The sequence below is a fragment of the Entelurus aequoreus genome, linkage group LG13 (assembly GCF_033978785.1).
Source record: "Entelurus aequoreus isolate RoL-2023_Sb linkage group LG13, RoL_Eaeq_v1.1, whole genome shotgun sequence".
In the NCBI taxonomy this organism is placed as follows: domain Eukaryota; kingdom Metazoa; phylum Chordata; class Actinopteri; order Syngnathiformes; family Syngnathidae; genus Entelurus; species Entelurus aequoreus.
This window is the reverse complement of record NC_084743.1, coordinates 9125221-9145185: the sequence shown is the minus strand read 5'-3', so window position 1 is coordinate 9145185 and position 19965 is coordinate 9125221. Positions and strand designations below refer to the sequence as shown.

General features: G+C 46.3%; 2 protein-coding genes across 2 annotated transcripts in view; one reads left to right on the top strand and one right to left on the bottom strand.

Moving 5' to 3' along the window:
• Positions 1-7806, top strand: part of LOC133663150 (TBC1 domain family member 8) — a 43605-nt gene extending 35799 nt beyond the window's left edge. The window contains exons 15-21 of the mRNA XM_062067401.1: positions 1235-1333; positions 4370-4438; positions 4495-4756; positions 6688-6753; positions 6830-6910; positions 6978-7093; positions 7200-7806. Of these exons, the coding sequence (XP_061923385.1) occupies positions 1235-1333; positions 4370-4438; positions 4495-4756; positions 6688-6753; positions 6830-6910; positions 6978-7093; positions 7200-7565 (1059 nt within the window). The 3' untranslated portion in view covers positions 7566-7806. The remainder of the gene's footprint in view (positions 1-1234; positions 1334-4369; positions 4439-4494; positions 4757-6687; positions 6754-6829; positions 6911-6977; positions 7094-7199) is intronic.
• A 1808-nt stretch (positions 7807-9614) lies between these two features.
• Positions 9615-19965, bottom strand: part of neb (nebulin) — a 105308-nt gene continuing 94957 nt past the window's right edge. The window contains exons 130-141 of the mRNA XM_062068381.1: positions 19482-19574; positions 18779-18871; positions 18265-18357; positions 17532-17624; positions 17118-17210; positions 16509-16601; positions 15145-15252; positions 14878-15064; positions 13427-13519; positions 10948-11538; positions 10768-10871; positions 9615-10106 (exon numbers count right to left, since the gene is read on the bottom strand). Coding sequence (XP_061924365.1) covers positions 9933-10106; positions 10768-10871; positions 10948-11538; positions 13427-13519; positions 14878-15064; positions 15145-15252; positions 16509-16601; positions 17118-17210; positions 17532-17624; positions 18265-18357; positions 18779-18871; positions 19482-19574 — 1815 coding nt within the window. The 3' untranslated portion in view covers positions 9615-9932. The remainder of the gene's footprint in view (positions 10107-10767; positions 10872-10947; positions 11539-13426; positions 13520-14877; positions 15065-15144; positions 15253-16508; positions 16602-17117; positions 17211-17531; positions 17625-18264; positions 18358-18778; positions 18872-19481; positions 19575-19965) is intronic.

Sequence of the window (19965 nt, the reverse complement as noted above, 5' to 3'; positions counted from 1 at the left end):
TACAGCCGCAGCTAATAGTAGAAGGAGGTTGCCTACAGCCGTAGCTAATAATACCTGGGATTTATATAGCGCTTTTCTAAGTACCCAAAGTCACTTTACATGTTAAAAACCCATCATTCATTCACACCTGGTGGTGGTAAGCTACTTTCGTAGCCACAGCTGCCCTGGGGTAGACTATATAGTAGAAGGGGTTGCCTACAGCCGCAGCTAATAGTAGAAGGAGGTTGCCTACAGCCGCAGCTAATAGTAGAAGGAGGTTGCCTACAGCCGCAGCTAATAGTAGAAGGAGGTTGCCTACAGCCGCAGCTAATAGTAGAAGGAGGTTGCCTATAGCCGCAGCTAATAGTAGAAGGAGGTTGCCTACAGCCGCAGCTAATAGTGGAAGGAGGTTGCCTACAGCCGCAGCTAATAGTAGAAGGAGGTTGCCTACAGCCGCAGCTAATAGTAGAAGGAGGTTGCATACAGCCGCAGCTAATAGTGGAAGGAGGTTGCCTACAGCCACAGCTAATAGTAGAAGGAGGTTGCCTACAGCCGCAGCTAATAGTAGAAGGAGGTTGCCTACAGCCGCAGCTAATAGTAGAAGGAGGTTGCCTACAGCCGCAGCTAATAGTAGAAGGAGGTTGCCTACAGCCGCAGCTAATAGTGGAAGGAGGTTGCCTACAGCCACAGCTAATAGTAGAAGGAGGTTGCCTACAGCCGCAGCTAATAGTAGGAGGTTGCCTACAGCCGCAGCTAATAGTAGAAGGAGGTTGCCTACAGCCGCAGCTAATAGTAGAAGGAGGTTGCCTACAGCCGCAGCTAATAGTAGAAGGAGGTTGCCTACAGCCGCAGCTAATAGTAGAAGGAGGTTGCCTACAGCCGCAGCTAATAGTAGAAGGAGGTTGCCTACAGCCGCAGCTAATAGTAGGAGGTTGCCTACAGCCGCAGCTAATAGTAGAAGGAGGTTGCCTACAGCCGCAGCTAATAGTAGAAGGAGGTTGCCTACAGCCGCAGCTAATAGTAGAAGGAGGTTGCCTACAGCCGCAGCTAATAGTAGAAGGAGGTTGCCTACAGCCGCAGCTAATAGTAGAAGGAGGTTGCCTACAGCCGCAGCTAATAGTAGAAGGAGGTTGCCTACAGCCGCAGCTAATAGTAGAAGGAGGTTGCCTACAGCCGCAGCTGGTGTGTGAGCTTTCCAACAAAGACGTTAATGGTAGCGCTTCAAATGTGGATGTTGTGTCTTTTTGTGTGTCAGAGGTTTGGAGACTTGACCGTAAGGAAGATCGAGAGACTGCGATGCCACCACAGGATTCAAGTCCTGCAGGCCCACGAGGACACCACCAAGGAGAACACGGTGAGGAAGTCCTTCTTCTTCTCCTAGGACTGATATCTTGTGTGTTGTTGTTGTTGTTGTGTTTATGACTGATTTGTTGTGTGTCACTGTTGTGTTTATGAGTGATTTGTTGTGTCGTTTTTGTTGTGTTTATGAGTGATTTGTTGTGTGTCACTGTTGTGTTTATGAGTGATTTGTTGTCGTCTTCTTCTTTGAGTGACATGTTGTGTGTCGTTGTTGTTTATGAGTGATATCTTGTGTGTTGTTGTATTTGAGTGATATATTGTGTTGTATTTATGAGTGATATGTTGTGTGTTATTGTAGTCATAAGTGATGTTGTGTGTTGTCGTCATAAGTGATATTTTGTGGTATTGTCGTCATAAATGATATTTTGTGTTGTCGTCGTCATAAGTGATATTGTGTGTTATTTTTGTCATAAGTGATATTGTGTGTTGTCGTCGTCATAAGTGATATTGTGTGTTGTTGTCATAAGTGATATATTGTGTGTTGTTGTCGTCATAAGTGATATTTTGTGTTGTTGTCATAAGTGATATTGTGTGTTGTCGTCGTCATAAGTGATACATTGTGTGTTGTTGTCATCATAAGTGATATTTTGTGTTGTTGTCATCATAAGTGATATTGTGTGTAGTTGTCTTCATAAATGACATTTTGTTTTGTTGTCATCATAAGTGACATTTTATGTGTTGATGTCGTCATAAGTGATATTGTTGTCATAAGTGATATTTTGTGTTGTTGTCGTCATAAGTGATATTTTGTGTTGTTGTCGTCATAAGTGATATTGTGTGTTGTTGTCGTTATAAGTGATATTTTGTGTTGTTGTTGTCATAAGTGATATTGTGTGTTGTCGTCGTCATTAGTGATAGTGTGTTGTCGTCGTCATAAGTGATACATTGTGTGTTGTTGTCGTCATAAGTGATACATTGTGTGTTGTTGTCGTCATAAGTGATATTGTGTGTTGTCGTCGTCATAAGTGATACGTTGTGTGTTGTTGTCGTCATAAGTGATATTTTGTGTTGTTGTCATCATAAGTGATATTGTGTGTTGTCGTCATTAGTGATATTGTGTGTTGTCGTCGTCATATGTGATACATTGTGTGTTGTTGTCGTCATAAGTGATATTGTGTGTTGTTGTCGTCATAAGTGATATTGTGTGTTGTCGTCGTCATAAGTGATACATTGTGTGTTGTCGTCGTCATAAGTGATACATTGTGTGTTGTTCTCGTCATAAGTGATATTTTGTGTTGTTGTCATCATAAGTGATATTGTGTGTAGTTGTCTTCATAAATGACATTTTGTTTTGTTGTCATCATAAGTGATATTTTGTGTGTTGTTGTCATCATAAGTGATATTGTTGTCATAAGTGATATTTTGTGTTGTTGTCGTCATAAGTGATATTGTGTGTTGCTGTCGTTATAAGTGATATTTTGTGTTGTTGTCATCATTAGTGATATTGTGTGTTGTTGTCGTCATAAGTGATGTTTTGTGTTGTTGTCATCATAAGTGATATTTTGTGTTGTTGTCATCTTAAGTGATATTGTGTGTAGTTGTCTTCATAAATGACATTTTGTTTTGTTGTCATCATAAGTGACATTTTATGTGTTGATGTCGTCATAAGTGATATTGTTGTCATAAGTGATATTTTGTGTTGTTGTCGTCATAAGTGATATTTTGTGTTGTTGTCGTCATAAGTGATATAGTGTGTTGTTGTCGTTATAAGTGATATTTTGTGTTGTTGTTGTCATAAGTGATATTGTGTGTTGTCGTCGTCATTAGTGATATTGTGTGTTGTCGTCGTCATAAGTGATACATTGTGTGTTGTTGTCGTCATAAGTGATACATTGTGTGTTGTTGTCGTCATAAGTGATACATTGTGTGTTGTTGTCGTCATAAGTGATATTGTGTGTTGTTGTCATCATAAGTGATATTTTGTGTTGTTGTTGTCATAAGTGATATTGTGTGTTGTCGTCGTCATTAGTGATATTGTGTGTTGTCGTCGTCATATGTGATACATTGTGTGTTGTTGTCGTCATAAGTGATATTGTGTGTTGTTGTCGTCATAAGTGATATTGTGTGTTGTCGTCGTCATAAGTGATACATTGTGTGTTGTCGTCGTCATAAGTGATACATTGTGTGTTGTTCTCGTCATAAGTGATATTTTGTGTTGTCATCATAAGTGATATTTTGTGTTGTTGTCATTATAAGTGATATTGTGTGTAGTTGTCTTCATAAATGACATTTTGTTTTGTTGTCATCATAAGTGATATTTTGTGTGTTGTTGTCGTCATAAGTGATATTGTTGTCATAAGTGATATTTTGTGTTGTTGTCGTCATAAGTGATATTGTGTGTTGCTGTCGTTATAAGTGATATTTTGTGTTGTTGTCGTCATTAGTGATATTGTGTGTTGTTGTCGTCATAAGTGATGTTTTGTGTTGTTGTTGTCATAAGTGATATTGTGTGTTGTCGTCGTCATAAGTGATATTGTGCGTTGTCGTCGTCGTCGTAAGTGATACATTGTGTGTTGTTGTCGTCATAAGTGATATTTTGTGTTGTTGTCGTCATAAGTGATATTATGCGTTGTCGTCGTCATAAGTGATACATTGTGTGTTGTTGTCATCATAAGTGATATTTTGTGTTGTCATTATAAGTGATATTGTGTGTTGTTGTCGTCATAAGTGATATTGTGTGTTGTCGTCGTCATAAGTGATACATTGTGTGTTGTTGTCGTTATAAGTGATATTTTGTGTTGTTGTCATCATAAGTGATATTTTGTGTTGTTGTCATAAGTGTTATTGTGTGTAGTTGTCTTCATAAATTACATTTTGTTTTGTTGTCATCATAAGTGATATTTTGTGTGTTGTTGTCGTCATAAGTGATATTGTTGTCATAAGTGATATTTTGTGTTGTTGTCGTCATAAGTGATATTGTTGTCATAAGTGATATTGTGTGTTGTTGTCGTCATAAGTGATATTGTGTGTTGTTGTCGTCATAAGTGATGATTTGTGTTGTTGTCATACGTGATGTTTTGTGTTGTTATAGTTACGATTGGTGGCGTCGGAAGTGTGCATGTGCGCAGACACGCTGGCGGACATTTACGATCTCTTTAAGGTAAGCGTGACGTTGGCTGGTGTTTCCAAGATGACGGCTAACCTAACGTCCCTCAGACGGAACATTTCATCAGCCTGTACTGGGGCGACACCAGCATGGCGGCGGCGGCACAGGCGGCGTCATGGAGCCGTGGCGTGTCCTACTTGGAGCGCCAGTACCGACTGGACCGCCCGCAGTTCAAGAGTCTGTACGGGCTGCTGGCGCCGTGGACCGGGGAATCGAACCGTCACGCCGACACGCTGGCCGACCGCACCTTCACGCTGCTGGACCAGGACCAGGACTGTCTGGTCACCTTCAGGGACTTTGCTGCCTGGCTGGGTGGGTCCCTTTAATGTCTTCTCTTATATCTCATCTTGGCTTCTCTTATATCTCATCATGGCTTCTCTTACATCTCATCATGGCTTCTCTTACATCTCATCATTGGCTTCTCTTACATCTCATCATTGCTTCTCTTACATCTCATCATGGGTTCTCTTATATCTCATCATGGGTTCTCTTACATCTCATCATGGGTTCTCTTACATCTCATCATGGGTTCTCTTATATCTCATCATGGGTTCTCTTACATCTCATCATGGGTTCTCTTACATCTCATTGTGGGTTCTCTTATACCTCATCATGGGTTCTCTTATCTCATGGGTTCTCTTATATCTCATCATTGGGTTCTCCTATATCTCATGGGTTCTCTTATATCTCATCATGGGTTCTCTTACATCTCATCATGGGTTCTCTTATATCTCATCATCAGGTTCTCTTATATCTCATCATCGGGTTCTCCTATATCTCATCATGGGTTCTCATATCTCATCATGGCTTCTCATATCTCACCATGGGTTCTCTTATATATCATCATGGGTTCTCTTACATCTCATCGTGGGTTCTCTTATACCTCATCATGGGTTCTCTTACATCTCTTCGTGGGTTCTCTTACATCTCATCGTGGGTTCTCTTATACCTCATCATGGGTTCTCTTATATCTCATCATTGGGTTCTCCTATATCTCATGGGTTCTCTTACATCTCATCATGGGTTCTCTTACATCTCATCATGGGTTCTCTTACATCTCATCATCGGGTTCTCTTATATCTCATCATCGGGTTCTCCTATATCTCATCATGGCTTCTCATATCTCACCATGGGTTCTCTTATATCTCATCATTGGGTTCTCTTATCTCATCATGGGTTCTCTTACATCTCATCATGGGTTCTCTTACATCTCATCGTGGGTTCTCTTATACCTCATCATGGGTTCTCTTATACCTCATCATGGGTTCTCTTATCTCACCATGGGTTCTCCTATATCTCATGGGTTCTCTTATATCTCATCATGGGTTCTCTTATATCTCATCATCGGGTTCTTTTATATCTCATCATTGGGTTCTCCTATATCTCATCATGGGTTCTCATATCTCATCATGGCTTCTCATATCTCATCATGGGTTCTCCTGTATCTCATCATGGGTTTTCTTACATCTCATCATGGGTTCTCTTACATCTCATCATGGGTTCTCTTATATCTCATCATGGGTTCTCTTACATCTCCTCATGGGTTAACTTACATCTCATCAAGGGTTTTCTTATATCTCATCGTGGGCTCTCTTATATCTCATCATCAGGATCTCCTATATCTCATCATGGGTTCTCATATCTCATCATGGGTTCTATTATATCTCATCATGGGTTCTCATATCTCATCATGGGTTTTCTTACATCTCATCATGGGTTCTCATATCTCATCATGGGTTCTATTATATCTCATCATGGGTTCTCATATCTCATCATGGGTTTTCTTACATCTCATCATGGGTTCTCATATCTCATCATGGGTTCTATTATATCTCATCATGGGTTCTCATATCTCATCATGGGTTTTCTTACATCTCATCATGGGTTCTCTTATATCTCATTGGGTTCTCCTTTATCTCATCATGGGTTCTCTTATATCTCATCATGGGTTCTCTTGAAATATTTCAATGCAGTACTGCTGGGTATTATTAGTGTATTATTGCAGTAATACATTTCAATGTAGTACTGCTAGGTAATATTAGTGTATTATTGCAGTAATACATTTCATACAGAGGTTTTTTTTGGAGTTTTGTGAATGTAAAAGTTGGTGATGTCAAAAATGTAATACACACTTCAAAAGTCACTCCTACAATTCAATCAATCAATGTTTATTTATATTGCCAAAGTAATTCAATAAAAAGGCCTAAATAATCCTGAATACTGTAAATGATGTCGGCCCTCAGACACTTTGTACTGCGGCGAGCTGAACGAGAGGATCAAGCTGCTCTACCGCCTCCACTTACCTCCAGGTTGGTGGCTTGAACCTAGACCTAGACCGTGACCTGAATCTAGACCTAGGCCTGAACCCGCCCTTGTGTCTCCAAGCCCTGACTGCAAGCGAGGACTTGTCGTCTCTGATGCCGGGTGTGTCCACCAGCAGACCTTTGTACGTGAAGGTGGCCTCAGGTGTGTGTCAGGTACAGTAGGCTAATTGGCGTGTTGCTACCAACTGACGGGTGGTGTCCTGCTGAAGGACTTGGCGATGGACAGAAGGTGAAGGACTACCAGGAGCAGCTGAAGCAGATGCTGCAGGACTTGGTGGTGGCCAAGGAGAAAGATGTGGAGAAGCCGCTGCCGCTCATGAACCAGGTAGAGCCAACAGGTGGCATATATGTGTATATATATATATGTGTGTATATGTGTACATACGTATATATATATATGTATATAGAGTGTATCTCCCCTGTGTCCACAGAAAGAGTTCATCCAGTTCTGCAAGACTCTGTACAGCATGTTCCACGGTGACCCGGAGGAGAACGAGCTCTTCCAGGCCATCGCCACGGTCACCAGTTTGGTCCTGCAGATCGGTGAGGCAGACCACCGTGGCAGAGCACCAAGGTCGGGAGGCGGAGACTGTCCGGATAACTGGCCGGACAGCAAGTCCGAGGAGAGCGAATGGACCGTCAGCTTTGCTCAGATCTTTGCCTCGCTGCTGACCGAGCAGACGCTGGTTAACTTCCTGGAGAAGCCGGGCGATCTGGCGGTCCGCATCGCTGAGGCCAAGCAGAAGCAGTACCAGCAGAGGGCGGGGCTTCTCACGCTGCAGCAACGCCACCGCTGATTCGTGCGCAAGAACCGCCAATCAAAGTATTCACTCAACATTTTTAGCAGTCATCTCTTTAAATGTCCTTTTCTAACCAGTGATCACCTGCACACACACCTGCACACACACCTGTACACGTTCACTCTTCATCCCAAGGCAGTAGAAGACAGACCACAAGACTGTGAGCCAAGAAAGTAACTTTAGTAGCAACACTGGAAGTCTATTTTTAAATAAAATATTTTCTTGCTTGGCAAAATTGCGAAACTTAACCAATCTGATGCATTTTTACTTCTTATGGACGTCATGTCAGTTTAATGTAGTCATGTTAATGACTGGAGGGAGACAACGCTCTTTAGGCGCTTGCCTTCCAGGCGCCACCATCTGCAATCTCCAGGCACAAACCAGGTGACTTACCACGCTCTCCAGGCTACACACCTGCCGCGCTTTTCTAGATGCCTGGCTCTCCAGGCGCGACACAGTGCTCTAGAGGCGACTTACCGCGCTCTCCAAGCAACCCACCACCGCACGCTCCAGGCCCCCCCTCGCCGCGCCTGAACCCTGCGCTCTCCAAGCGACCGCCACTGTGCCCACCCAACGCCGCTCTCTCCAGGCGCGCCGCCCACCGCGCTCTCCGAGCGCTCCTTGCCGCATTTTCCAGGCACGCCACGCTCTTCAGGCGCGACGCGGTGCGCTCTCCAGGCGACTTACCGCGCTCTCCAGGCGCGAGCCACTGCGCTTTCCAGGCGCCCCCCGCCGCGCCTTCCAAGCGACCCCCGCTGCACCTCCTGCCGCGCTCTCCAAGTTCCCACAACCGTGCTCTCCAAGCGATCCCCTGCCGCGCCGACACAATGCCGCGCTCTACAGGTGCCCACCGCCGCGCCGACCCAACGCCGCGCTCTACAGGCACCCACCGCCGTGCCCCCTGCCGCGCTCTCCAGGTGCCCGCCGTTGTGCTCTCCAAGCGACCCCCTGCCGCGACAACCCACCGCTGCGCTCTACAGGCGCGACGCAGTGCGCTCTCCAGGCGACTTACCGTGCTCTCCAGGCGCGAGCCACTGCGCTTTCCATGCGGCCCACGCCGCGCCTTCCAAGCGTCCCCCGCTGCGCCTCCTGCCGCGCTCTCCAGGCGATCCCCTGCCGCACCGACCTTATGCCACGCTCTACAGGCGCCCACCGCCGTGCCCCCTGCTGCGCTCTCCAGGTGCCCGCCTTTGTGCTCTCCAAGCAACCCCCTGCCGCACCGACCCACCGCTGCGCTCTCCAGGCGCGACGCAGAGCGCTCTCCAGGCGACTTACCGCGCTCTCTAGGCGGCCCACGCTGCGCCTTCCAAGCGACCCCCGCTGCGCCTCCTGCCGCGCTCTCCAGGTTGCCGCAGCCGTGCTCTCCAAGTGATCCCCTGCCGCGCCAACCCAACGCCGCGCTCTACAGGTGCCCACCGCTGCGGCGACTCAACGCTGCGCTGTACAGGCGTCCACCGCCGTGCCCCCTGCCGCGCTCTCCAGGTGCTCACCGTTGTGCTGTCCAAGCGACCCCTTCCCGCGCCGACCCACCACCGCGCTCTCCAGGCGCGACCCATCGCGCTTTCCAGGCACCCTCCACCGCACTCTCCAGCCGCGCTCTCCGGGCGACTTCCTGCCACGCTCTCCAACCGCGCCACTCGCTGCGCTCTCCAGGCGCGCCACCCTCTGCTCTCTCCAGGCAACCTCCCGCCGCGCTCTCCAACCGCGCCACCCGCTGCTCTCTCCAGGCAACCTCCCGCCGCACTCTCCAGGCGCGCCACCCACCGTGCTCTCCAAGCGACTCCCTGCCACGCCAACCTTCGCCGCGCTCTCCCAGTGAGCCCCGCTAGTGATTAGTGCACCAGTTCTCAGCCGGTGATTAGCGTGCCAGTTTCCAGCTAGCCATTAGCGCAGCGGTTGTCAGCTAGCGATGACTTCCTGCTTGAGGGAGAATGATGCACCATTACCATAGTTGTATGTTTACCCAGGTTGGCACCAAATCTGTTTTCCCGTGTGTGTGGCCCTGATGCCAAGGTCAAAGGTGAAGAAGACAAGATGGAGGCCGAGTACTGCAGGAGCTTGGCTTTATTCGCTACGGGCTGAAGGACGTCCCCTCGCCATCAAAAACCCAAACAAGCTAGTGGACTACATAGTGGGAGACGCTCTCCAGTTTTTTCTCCTCCGACTCGTCAAGAGCGGTGAGGTTTCCAACTTAGTCCATGGCACATTTAGTCGTCTTCTCCACGAAGGAGTCGGTGAAAGAGTCAAGTTGGAGTCGTTCATGTCGGAGGACTAGAAGGATCAGACTTGAGACACACACACTCACACACACCCACACACACGGACACACACACATTGCATCGATCCCAGCGGGCGTGGCGGCGTTCAAGCGACTTCCACGTAGTTGGCGGGCAGCATGCCGGTCTTGCCGGTGCGCTGCACGGTGCCGTACATCCAGCCCTCGTCGATGGACTGCACGTTGAGGATGACGTCGCCGTCCTTGAAGGACACCTCGTCGCGGTCCGCCGCCAGGTAGTCGTACATGGCGCGCACCGTTTTCTGGGGAGGAAGTCCGGAAGTAGTTTCAAGTTAAAAGTCCGGTCCTGGGTTCCTTTAATATTTTTTTATTCCAAAGCCAATAGAACATAGATTTTATTTCTACACTCAAGTTTCAAATGTTAAAAGTCTGTCTTATATTATTATTTTTTTCAACACTTTAATCACTACATTAATTTGATATAAAAGTAATTTTATTTTATTTAGATGTTTTATGCCCTTTTTGTCAAAGAAAACCTTGTTTTTTATGGCAAACACACAACTTATGCAATATTTTCCCCAAAAAACATTTCAAAGTGTAATATTTGATGTGAAGTACTAACTCCGGAGGTGGAGGGGTGTGTGTTACTTACCCCGGAGGTGAAGGGGTGTGTGTGTTACTAACCCCGGAGGTGGAGGGGTGTATATTACTAACCCCGGAGGTGGAGGGGTTTATGTTACTAACCCCGGAGGTAGAGAGGTGTGTGTTACTAACCCCGGAGGTGGAGGGGTGTGTGTGTTACTAACCCCGGAGGTGGAGGAGTGTGTGTGTGTTACTAACCCCGGAGGTGGAGGGGTGTGTGTGTTACTAACCCTGGAGGTGGAGGGGTGTATGTTACTAACCCCGGAGGTAGAGAGGTGTGTGTTACTAAACCCCGAAGGTAGAAGAGTGTGTGTTACTAACCCCGGTGGTAGAGGGGTGTGAGGGGATGGAGGACACGGTGGTCTGCTGCGTGGCCACAGAAGAGGACCTCTGCTGCAGCTCCACAGTCTTAGGGTGCAGGTAACCTGCAGACAGAGGAAGTCGTACGTGAAAAACCCAACAAGTTGTCTCGGTTCTACCTGCCAGACCCGCGGCCTTTACCCATAGAGCAAGTTATGAGTCCGTTGCTGGACACGTGGTGGTCATGGGTGGCCACGTGGTGGTCATGGGTAGACACGTGCTGGTCCTGGGTGGACACGCGCTGGCCCTGGGTGGAAATGCAGTAGCCCTGGGTGGACACTCCAAGGTCCTTGGTGGACACTCCAAGATCCTGGGTGGACATGCGGTAGCCCTGGCTGGACACTCCGTGGTCCTGGGTGGACAAGCGGTAGCCCTGGGTGGACACTCCGTGGTCCTGGGTGGACAAGCGGTAGCCCTGGGTGGACACTCCAAGGCCCTGGATGGACAATCCAAGGCCCTGGGTGGACACTCCAAGGTCCTGGGTGGACACTGCGTGGTCCTGAGTGGACAAGCGGTAGCCCTGGGTGGACACTCCGTGGTCCTGGGTGGCCACGCTGTGGTCCTGGGCGGACACGCGGTAGCCCTGGGTGGAGACTCCCTGGTCCTGGGTGGACAAGCGGTGGCCCTGGGTGGACACGTAGTAGTCCTGGGACAGCTCAGATTTCTCGTCCGCCGTGCCGCTCAGGCCGCTGGTGGAGCGGGAGTGGTCCTTGCTGCGGCGTTGTGCGTGCACTGTCACCATGACGTCAGCGGGAACATGGAAAGGACAAAAACGTTCACGTTTAAGTGAGAATCCTCTAGACTTGACTCCTAGTTCCTTAGCAAGACATGACACTCTCAACTTTAGTGGTCCAAAGGTGGACCAGGCTAGTTTGTCTTAACAAGAAAAACCTTCAAGCAGACCAGGGCCCTCATGTAACAAGCTTGTGTGCGCACGAAGACCTGGTCTTTCACGGCAAAGATTAGATGTATCAAGTCTGACGCCAACTTCATGCTGGACGTACGTACAGTTCTACAGGCTGTGGACACTTTGGCCACACACACAGAGGTGGTCATTCGGGCTTTACCAGGACATATATTCAGTACTCTAGACAGTGCTATTCAACTAGTGGCCGGGGGGCCAAATCTGGCCCAGAAATGACACCATACCGGCCACCGAGTTCAGGTCAAATTCCTAAAAAGACTAGAGCGCTCTTGTCGTACAGGGGAACTTGGACCTGTGTAAAAACCTTCAAAGATCCTTGCGTTGACATTCAAACAAAGAACACTGGGGTCTAAACTTGTGATTGACCTAACCGAGGAGTTCCCCAAGGCTCCTCTTTAAGTCCTCACCTTCTTGGCATTGACAGTTTCTTGACGCAATGTGGTTTTTGTAACTAAGGTCTTGCTGTAGCTAGTGTACTTCACATGCAGTCAGTCTTTTGTTCAAATTCTTGACTTATACTCGTGGTGTGCCTCAAGGTTCCATCTTAGGACCCCTCTCTTTTTCATCATTTGGGCTATTCGACTGGTTCAGATCTAAAAACTTGTGATTTTTTTTTAAACTCGAGTGCTGTCATAGAGATCACCTTTGACTAAGGTTATTAAAAACCGCAGAGTGCTCCTGTAACTGACAAAATAAATGGACCAAAATCAAATGTCTACTGTAGAGGATGCCGGTTCTTTGGTACTAATAGTGAAGGGAGAGGAAGTCCGGTCCTTAGCTTTCTGGAAATGTTGAATAGTCCGGGTCTAGGCTATCATTTTGCTGTCAAAACGTGTTCCTGGGACCCCTAACCATACCAGACGGACAGCAACAGCGGGTGGTTGCGGCACACAGGCATGATGTCACATTTACGGCTGCTACCGCAAGTAGCTCTCCTGTGTTCTATTAATAAATTGAGTCAAATGTTCCCCCTATTCACCTACCGCTCCACCCTGGAAATGAAGCCACAAGGGTTATGGCTTTGTAATCTTCCCTAGGAACTGGGACACCACTTGCTAGGTCCCTGCATAGTTTACATTCGGGCACGGAAGCGACTACGTAGTTACGTCCCACCGTGAGAAATAACCGGGCAGCAATGGAGTCGACGATTTTCTCATTCATCATGCCTCGGTCCAGGAGTTAACGAAGAACCACACGGACTGTTGTCGGGTGCGAATCTTTCCGAGGTACGTGACGTCAATGCTTTCACAAGCCCGTCGTCGGTATTTTAGCCTAACGTTAGCTGGCTCGCGATTGTAACGATCGGTCCAAAGTGGATAACCTTACTTGTCGTACTCGTGTGAAATACCCGACACATTCGCAGGAAATACAAGCGCTAACGAGTAGGACATGGCAACGTTACCGAGCAGCGTAAACAATGGTCACATAATCGCATCCTCTTACGTTAAAGTGTTCAAACTTACCGACACTTATTATTCATTCTGGGAAATGTTCTGTGGCGCTCTCTGGGCGAGTCAGCATCTGGAATATCTTGCTAGAGTCATACCCCCCACCCCCACCTGGTCACGCCCACTACCCCGACATGCCAAGGGTCTTTGGGACCCAGGTCTATTTGTAGTGGGGAATCCACGCCACTGCAGTTCCATGAGGCCCTGGTGTCACCAGCGTTCTTTAGGAAGGAGCGCCACCACTGACCTGACATCAGGTGCAGACTGCGAGACTGGATGTTGTCCTCGGCGGGATCGTAGTCAAACACGGAGCCGGGGTTTGTGCGCCACACCTTCAGACCTGAGAGGACAAAGTCAGTCAGGCTACAGTTAGACCTAAATGCTCAAACTTGATTTACTGTAGTTCCGGTTTCAGATTATTTTGACTGTCCGTTTGTTGACTCGTACCCCAAAATAGGGGTGTACCGATCCCATATTGATATCAGATATCAGTCCAATATCGACAAAAAACAACTAAATGTCCTCCAATGAGCATGCAATGTCTTCTATTTTACTAAAGTCAACTTACGAAAGGGTAAACGTGCTAGGCTTTAGGAGCTAGCAGCTACACAACAGCTAAGCACACAATAGCACACAAGCTAGGCATAGGTAATAATCATTAAACAAGAAAAGGTGGCATTTGTCAATATAAACAAGTATCAAATCATTATAGTTACATATTACTTACACATACAAAGTCTCCAACAGTAGAAACTATCCAGTAAGAAACGTGTCCGCATCGTCATCTTAAATTAATGAATTATTACTCCACTTCAACTTAAAGGGGAGCTGCACTTTTTGGGGGGAATGTTGCCTATAATTCACAATCCTTATGTAAGACAAAAACACCCGTGTTTTTAATTTTCGATGCATTCTAAAACGTAAATAAACGTTAGCAAAAGTCAGTTGACAATGGAGCTAAAGGAAGCCGCCCTATTCCGCCTATAAAGCGCTCTTAAAAACCGCCATCAATGTTTTGTGTACACACTGTAAGTATATATGTAGTATCTCGTAACATTCATAATAACATGTTATATTTACATATTTTGATAATTTTAAGTATTGATTTCAGACTTCAACAACAACAAGACTACTAATCATGGAGAGACAACAAAGACTACTTTGGGACAAATGATGATCCAGAAACTTCTATTTTTGAGCCTGAATATAAGGAGGACAATCTACAAGTTTTAGAAGCTAAACAGATGCAGCTTTAGTCAAACACTAAGCATTGTGTAGCAGTATTGCTAAGTGCTAAACAAGATATACAAACATAATAAAACAATCACCTACTGTACAATGTCTGCTCTCACTGGGATGTTTATATCTTCCCCTTTAAATCAACAATTCATCATAATCCTCAGAAAGGGTTAAAAATGTTTGAATGTGTCTTTTTGGCCATCTCCGGGTCTAAGTTGGATGTCACAGTTGACCAACTTGTGGGTTTATGTCCAGAACCTTCTACTATCCAGCTGATTTATCATCTAGAATTAACTTTCACCGACTCAGAGGCCATGCAGCGTCTCACCGGCTTAATATGTCGATAGCTAAAAATAGTACATTAACAATATTGTTAAGATCGTCCACAGACTGGATCACCCGGACCACGTCGTGTAAACCCTCCCTGATGCCTGCAAGACGAGATGTCCGAGGTCATACCGGTGATGGTTTCCTGGTCCTGCTCCACGGCGCGTCTCTTCTCCATCTCCACCACGCGCCTCTGGATGCCGCGGTAGTTGATGTCGCTGAAGTCCTGGGTGTTCTTCTTCACGCGCTCTATCACCAGGTCCGTGGTGACGGGGGTGAAGCTGCCCTTGCTCCTCTCAAAGTCCTCGTGGTATCGCACCTGCACGGACAAAAACGCGGCGCCGGCGTTACACCCGCGTACCGACTTGACACCCACCTGGGAGTGAGGACTGGGCTTACCCCAGATATGTTGCGCTGGGAGTCCCTGACACGCCTCATCTCGGGGGTGTCCAGAATGAAGGCAGCCTTGCCCTGGACTTGCTTGCGGAAGCTGTCGGAATACAACACCTGGTGGGAAGCAGGGACACGTGGTGAGACCTTTTCAGAACTGAAGCCATCTTTGTAGCAAAAATATTTGCAAATGCGCATCTCAATCTGTGCGTCTGTAATCTGATTCAAGTGTCTGTGTACACATTTGTGCGTCTGTATCTCAATCAGAGCCGCATGTGCGTGTTTTAATTGGTGTGGATTTGTGTGTGTAAAAAAATAAAACAATCAGTCCGTCCATATTTTGATTTGTGTGTGTGTATTCAGATTTGTGTTAGCAGGAACCCTGATTGGTAGTCTTTTTACATCTGACTTTTGCGACACTTCTGTGTAAGATTGGTTTGTCTGTGCAAGAAAACTTGTCCGGTTATCTGCGAGCAAGTTAGGTTTAGTCACTGACAGTCTGACAGGCGCCCACTAGTGGTGAGTATAGGGAAAGGAAAGTTGCAGACACACAAGTCTTTTTACACATTCAGATCTCTGCACGGACGCACAAATCTTACAAGGCGGAAGTGTCCCAAAAAAACTGCCAATCAGGGTTTCTGTTTTACACAAATCTGAATACACACACACACAAATCGAAATACGGACAAACGGATCTGTATGCTCCTTACACACACAGATTGAGATACAGACACACAAATTAGCACACCGACACGGGAATCAGACTACAGACGCACAGGTCGAGATACGCATTAGCAAATAGCTTTGCTACAACAGTACTTCCCTACATAGCCGTCATTATTCACGGCATTTTAGAGGGAGACAAGACTTGACAGAGAAATACAAAGATTGGGGAACCAAATAAACGAATTAGCACAGAGGAAATGATAACGAGAAAAAGACGATACGGCCCAAAGGGGGAGAAGAGGAGGTGGAGTTGTTTGGACGACACAAGAGGTTAGCGCAGTGTGGGTTGGAACAGTGAAAAAGAGAGCGCACTTGAGGGACATGAATGGGATTATAAGGACCAGTGGGAAGGATTTAACAGGATTCAGTAGTTGAGAGACTAAAATGCTGTCAGGTGCAAAGACCTGCGACTTGTTTTGATTGACACAGAAGTAGCTTTACAATTGAATATGATCATCAGGTACCAGGCTGTCTAAATGTCTGCACGGTACCTTCAAACCTTTGGAGACGACTGATGAGTCGTCGTTTACAAAATAATAATCCTTCACACTGGACCTTTGCTTGACCAAGACCACAGGTTTGTTAGACAAGGGTTCACGCAGGGTGAAGTAGCAGAACATTTCTTCAGATGTTGGATCTGCAAGTACCGAGCTAATGTTCTCTTGGTTCCTTTTGACTCGCTCCATCTCTGGAGTGTACACCATGGGGGTTCCCTTGGCAGAACTGTCCTTATACAAGACCTAGAGGACAGAAGCAGAGCACCCCGAAGGGTCGGATCAGATACTGGGTGACAAACACACACACCGTCACACGCCTATAGGACTGCTTTCAGCAGAGAAGCTTCCAGAGAATTTGTAAGATTTTTAGTCTAAGAAACTGGTGCTATTGAGTGATTCATGAATTGAACAGTCAAAAACATTCAGAGCAGTGTGGAGTGGCTTAGTGGGAGAAAAGGTGGGCGGCGGGTTAGCTAGAACCATACGTAGAGGGGAGCGTGTGTCAACTTCGGTCTGAAGGGTTGGCGCTTAAAGATTAAGCGGGGAATGGAAGGGGTGAAAGTATTAGGGTCAAAGAGGTGACAGATTGCAAGTGGACCTCAGGAGGTCTAAGCCTTGGGTAAAGATGAGCTAAGTAAGCAAGAGGTTATCAGAGCGTGATTAAATGGTGGGAGCAGGGAGAAGCAAATGGTCTTATGGTGGGCGTTGCTAATGGCCACTCTTGTTAGGAGCACACACGGGTCGGTCGAATTTCACTACCGAGCTGATGTGCCTCTGGGTTTGCTTGACCCGCTTCACCTCTGGCAGGTCTGATATAGCTGTTCCCCGGTCCAAAGAGTCCCTGTATTTGATCTAGCCAACGGCAGATAAAAAAAACATGCGTCAGTCAAAGGCAAGTAGGTCGTAGAGTCTAAAAGACGGCAAAACACAGCACCAAAGACCACAACAGAATTAAGATTTTGTTCATCCGGAGAAATGAAGAAGCATGTTAGCTAAACAATGGGTCTTACCTGCGCCCACAGGTGTTACCACTGCGAGGTGACAGACATAACAGTTTGCATTCGCATCGGGAGCGTTGTTACAGTGTTTTTTGAAGGCAAATGAGGGTGAGCTAAGGGATCGATGAAAGCAAGGGTGGAGCACAGGAAGGTTCAAGTTCACTCTGTAGAATACCGTGCTAATATTTTGTTGATTGCGTCTAACTCTCTCCATCTCTGGTGTCTCTGACACTGACGTGCCTTGTCCCAATTCTTCTTTGTATTGCAGCTTGAAATGAGACACAAAGTCAAAAACGTTGGTGACACTGCTAAAGTTGTTGTTACCAATGGCAGAGCCTGACCGACAGTTGAATTTTGGGATTCAAACCAAGTCTGGGAAGCCATCAGCTCCATACCTGCTGGTGGTGATAGCAGTCTGTGTTCAACAGACCTCTAATTTAGTAATGTTTCCTTCTTGTTCTTGGCTGATCCTCCAACCTCCAAAGGTTTATAAACTTCTGATTCGAAGCATAAAAACTCCCGGACAGTCTCTTGCCAATATGCAAACTGCCGTAGCACAGTTTGGTAATAAACTGACTCTGGTCTGTGACAACAACCTAATAGTATCAACAGTATTGGTCAGGCTCTTGCAGGAATATAGAACGACTTCAAGCAAGCAGATTATTTGATTAAATAAGGAAGGGGTTATAAACTGAAGAGAAATCAGGTCCAAAGAAAGACATAGGTCACCACTGGGCAAGAGGAGAGAGTGATGCAGGGATCTTAATTAGGATCGAAGGTTGCTACATGACTTTCTAGTGGGAAAGGTCAGAGGGAATTTGAGGGATGTCAGAGGATTTTATGGGTAATAACTGTAAGGAGGGTATGAGTCAGGGGTACACGAGGATCACTGGAGTTCCGTCTTCTACCGAGCTGATATTCTTCTGGGTTTCTCGGACCCGCTTCACCTCAGGGAGATCAGGTATGGCTGTGCCTTGACTCAGAGAATCCTTGTACTGTATCTGCCGGTTGCAAATGTTACACAGGAGCAAATTAAGCCACCGACAAAGTGCAGTTTGTACTGAAGACATAAGAACAACATGTTCATCCACTCACTCGACAACAGTTGTGTAAATGTTAATTAAGGTCGCTACAAACAAATCCAGTTCGTTATCAGGATGGATGATTCTCCATTTAGTGTATTTTAGGTTTAGAAGTGAGGCATCATTAAACTTGTGAGAGTGGGAAATGACAGAGGTTGTTAACCACTGGGAATAACTGCAGAAACTGCTATGAAACACGGTTATTAAAGAATTCAGGTAAGTTTAAGAAATACTGTTTCAAATGATGTCAAGGGAAGAGTAACGATGAGAAGATAAGTCGGGCAGTATTGTCAGAAACTGCCAAGGTTGGGAATATGGAGGTAGAGTTACTCTAGACTACCGTGCTTATGTTTTGCTGATTGCATCTAACTCGCTCCATCTCTGGTGTCTCTGACACTGACGTGCCTTGTCCCAAGTCTTCTTTGTATTGCAGCTTGGAATGAGACACAAAGTCAAACATTTTGGTGACACTCTTAAAGTAGTTTTTACTAACGGCAGAGCTCGACCGACACTTGAATTTGGGGATGCAAACCAAGTCTGGGAAGCCATCAGCTCTATACCAGCTGGTGGTGATAGCAGTCTGTATTCAACAGACCCCTAATCCAGTAGTGGTTCCTTCTTGTTCTTGGCTGATCATCGAACCTCCAAAGGTTTTATCAACTTCTGATTCGAAGCATAACAACTCTGAGACAGTCTCTCGCCAATATGCAAACAGTCTCTAAAAACAACCTAATAGTATGAACAGTATTGGTCAGGCTTTTGCAGGAATACCAAACAACGACTTCAAGCAAGCAGATTATTTGCAAAATGTGGAGGAAGTTATAAACTGAAGAGAAATCAGGTCCAAAGAAAGACATAGGTCACCACTGGGCAAGAGGAGAGAGTGATGCAGGGATCTTAATTAGGATCGAAGGTTGCTACATGACTTTCTAGTGGGAAAGGTCAGAGGGAATTTGAGGGATGTCAGAGAATTTTAGGGGTAATAACTGTAAGGAGGGTATGAGTCAGGGGTACACGAGGATAACTGGAGTTCTGTTTTCTACCGAGCTGATATTCTTCTGGGTTTCTCGGACCCGCTTCACCTCAGGGAGATCAGGTATGGCTGTGCCTTGACTCAGAGAATCCTTGTAGTGTATCTGCCGGTTGCAAATGTTACACAGGAGCAAATTAAGCCATCAACAAAGTGCAGTTTGTACTGAAGACATAAGAACAACATGTTCATCCACTCACTCGACAACAGTTGTGTAAATGTTAATTCAGGTCGCTACAACTAGATCCAGTTTGTTATTAGGATGGATGATTCTCCATTTAGTGTATTATTTTAGGTTTAGAAGTGAGGCATCATTAAACTTGTGAGAGTGGGAAATGACAGAGGTTGTTAACCACTGGGAATAACTGCAGAAACTGGTATGAAACACGGTTATTAAAGAATTCAGGTAAGTTTAAGAAATACTGTTTCAAATGATGTCAAGGGAAGAGTAACGATGTGAAGATAAGTCGGGCAGTATTGTCAGAAACTGCCAAGGT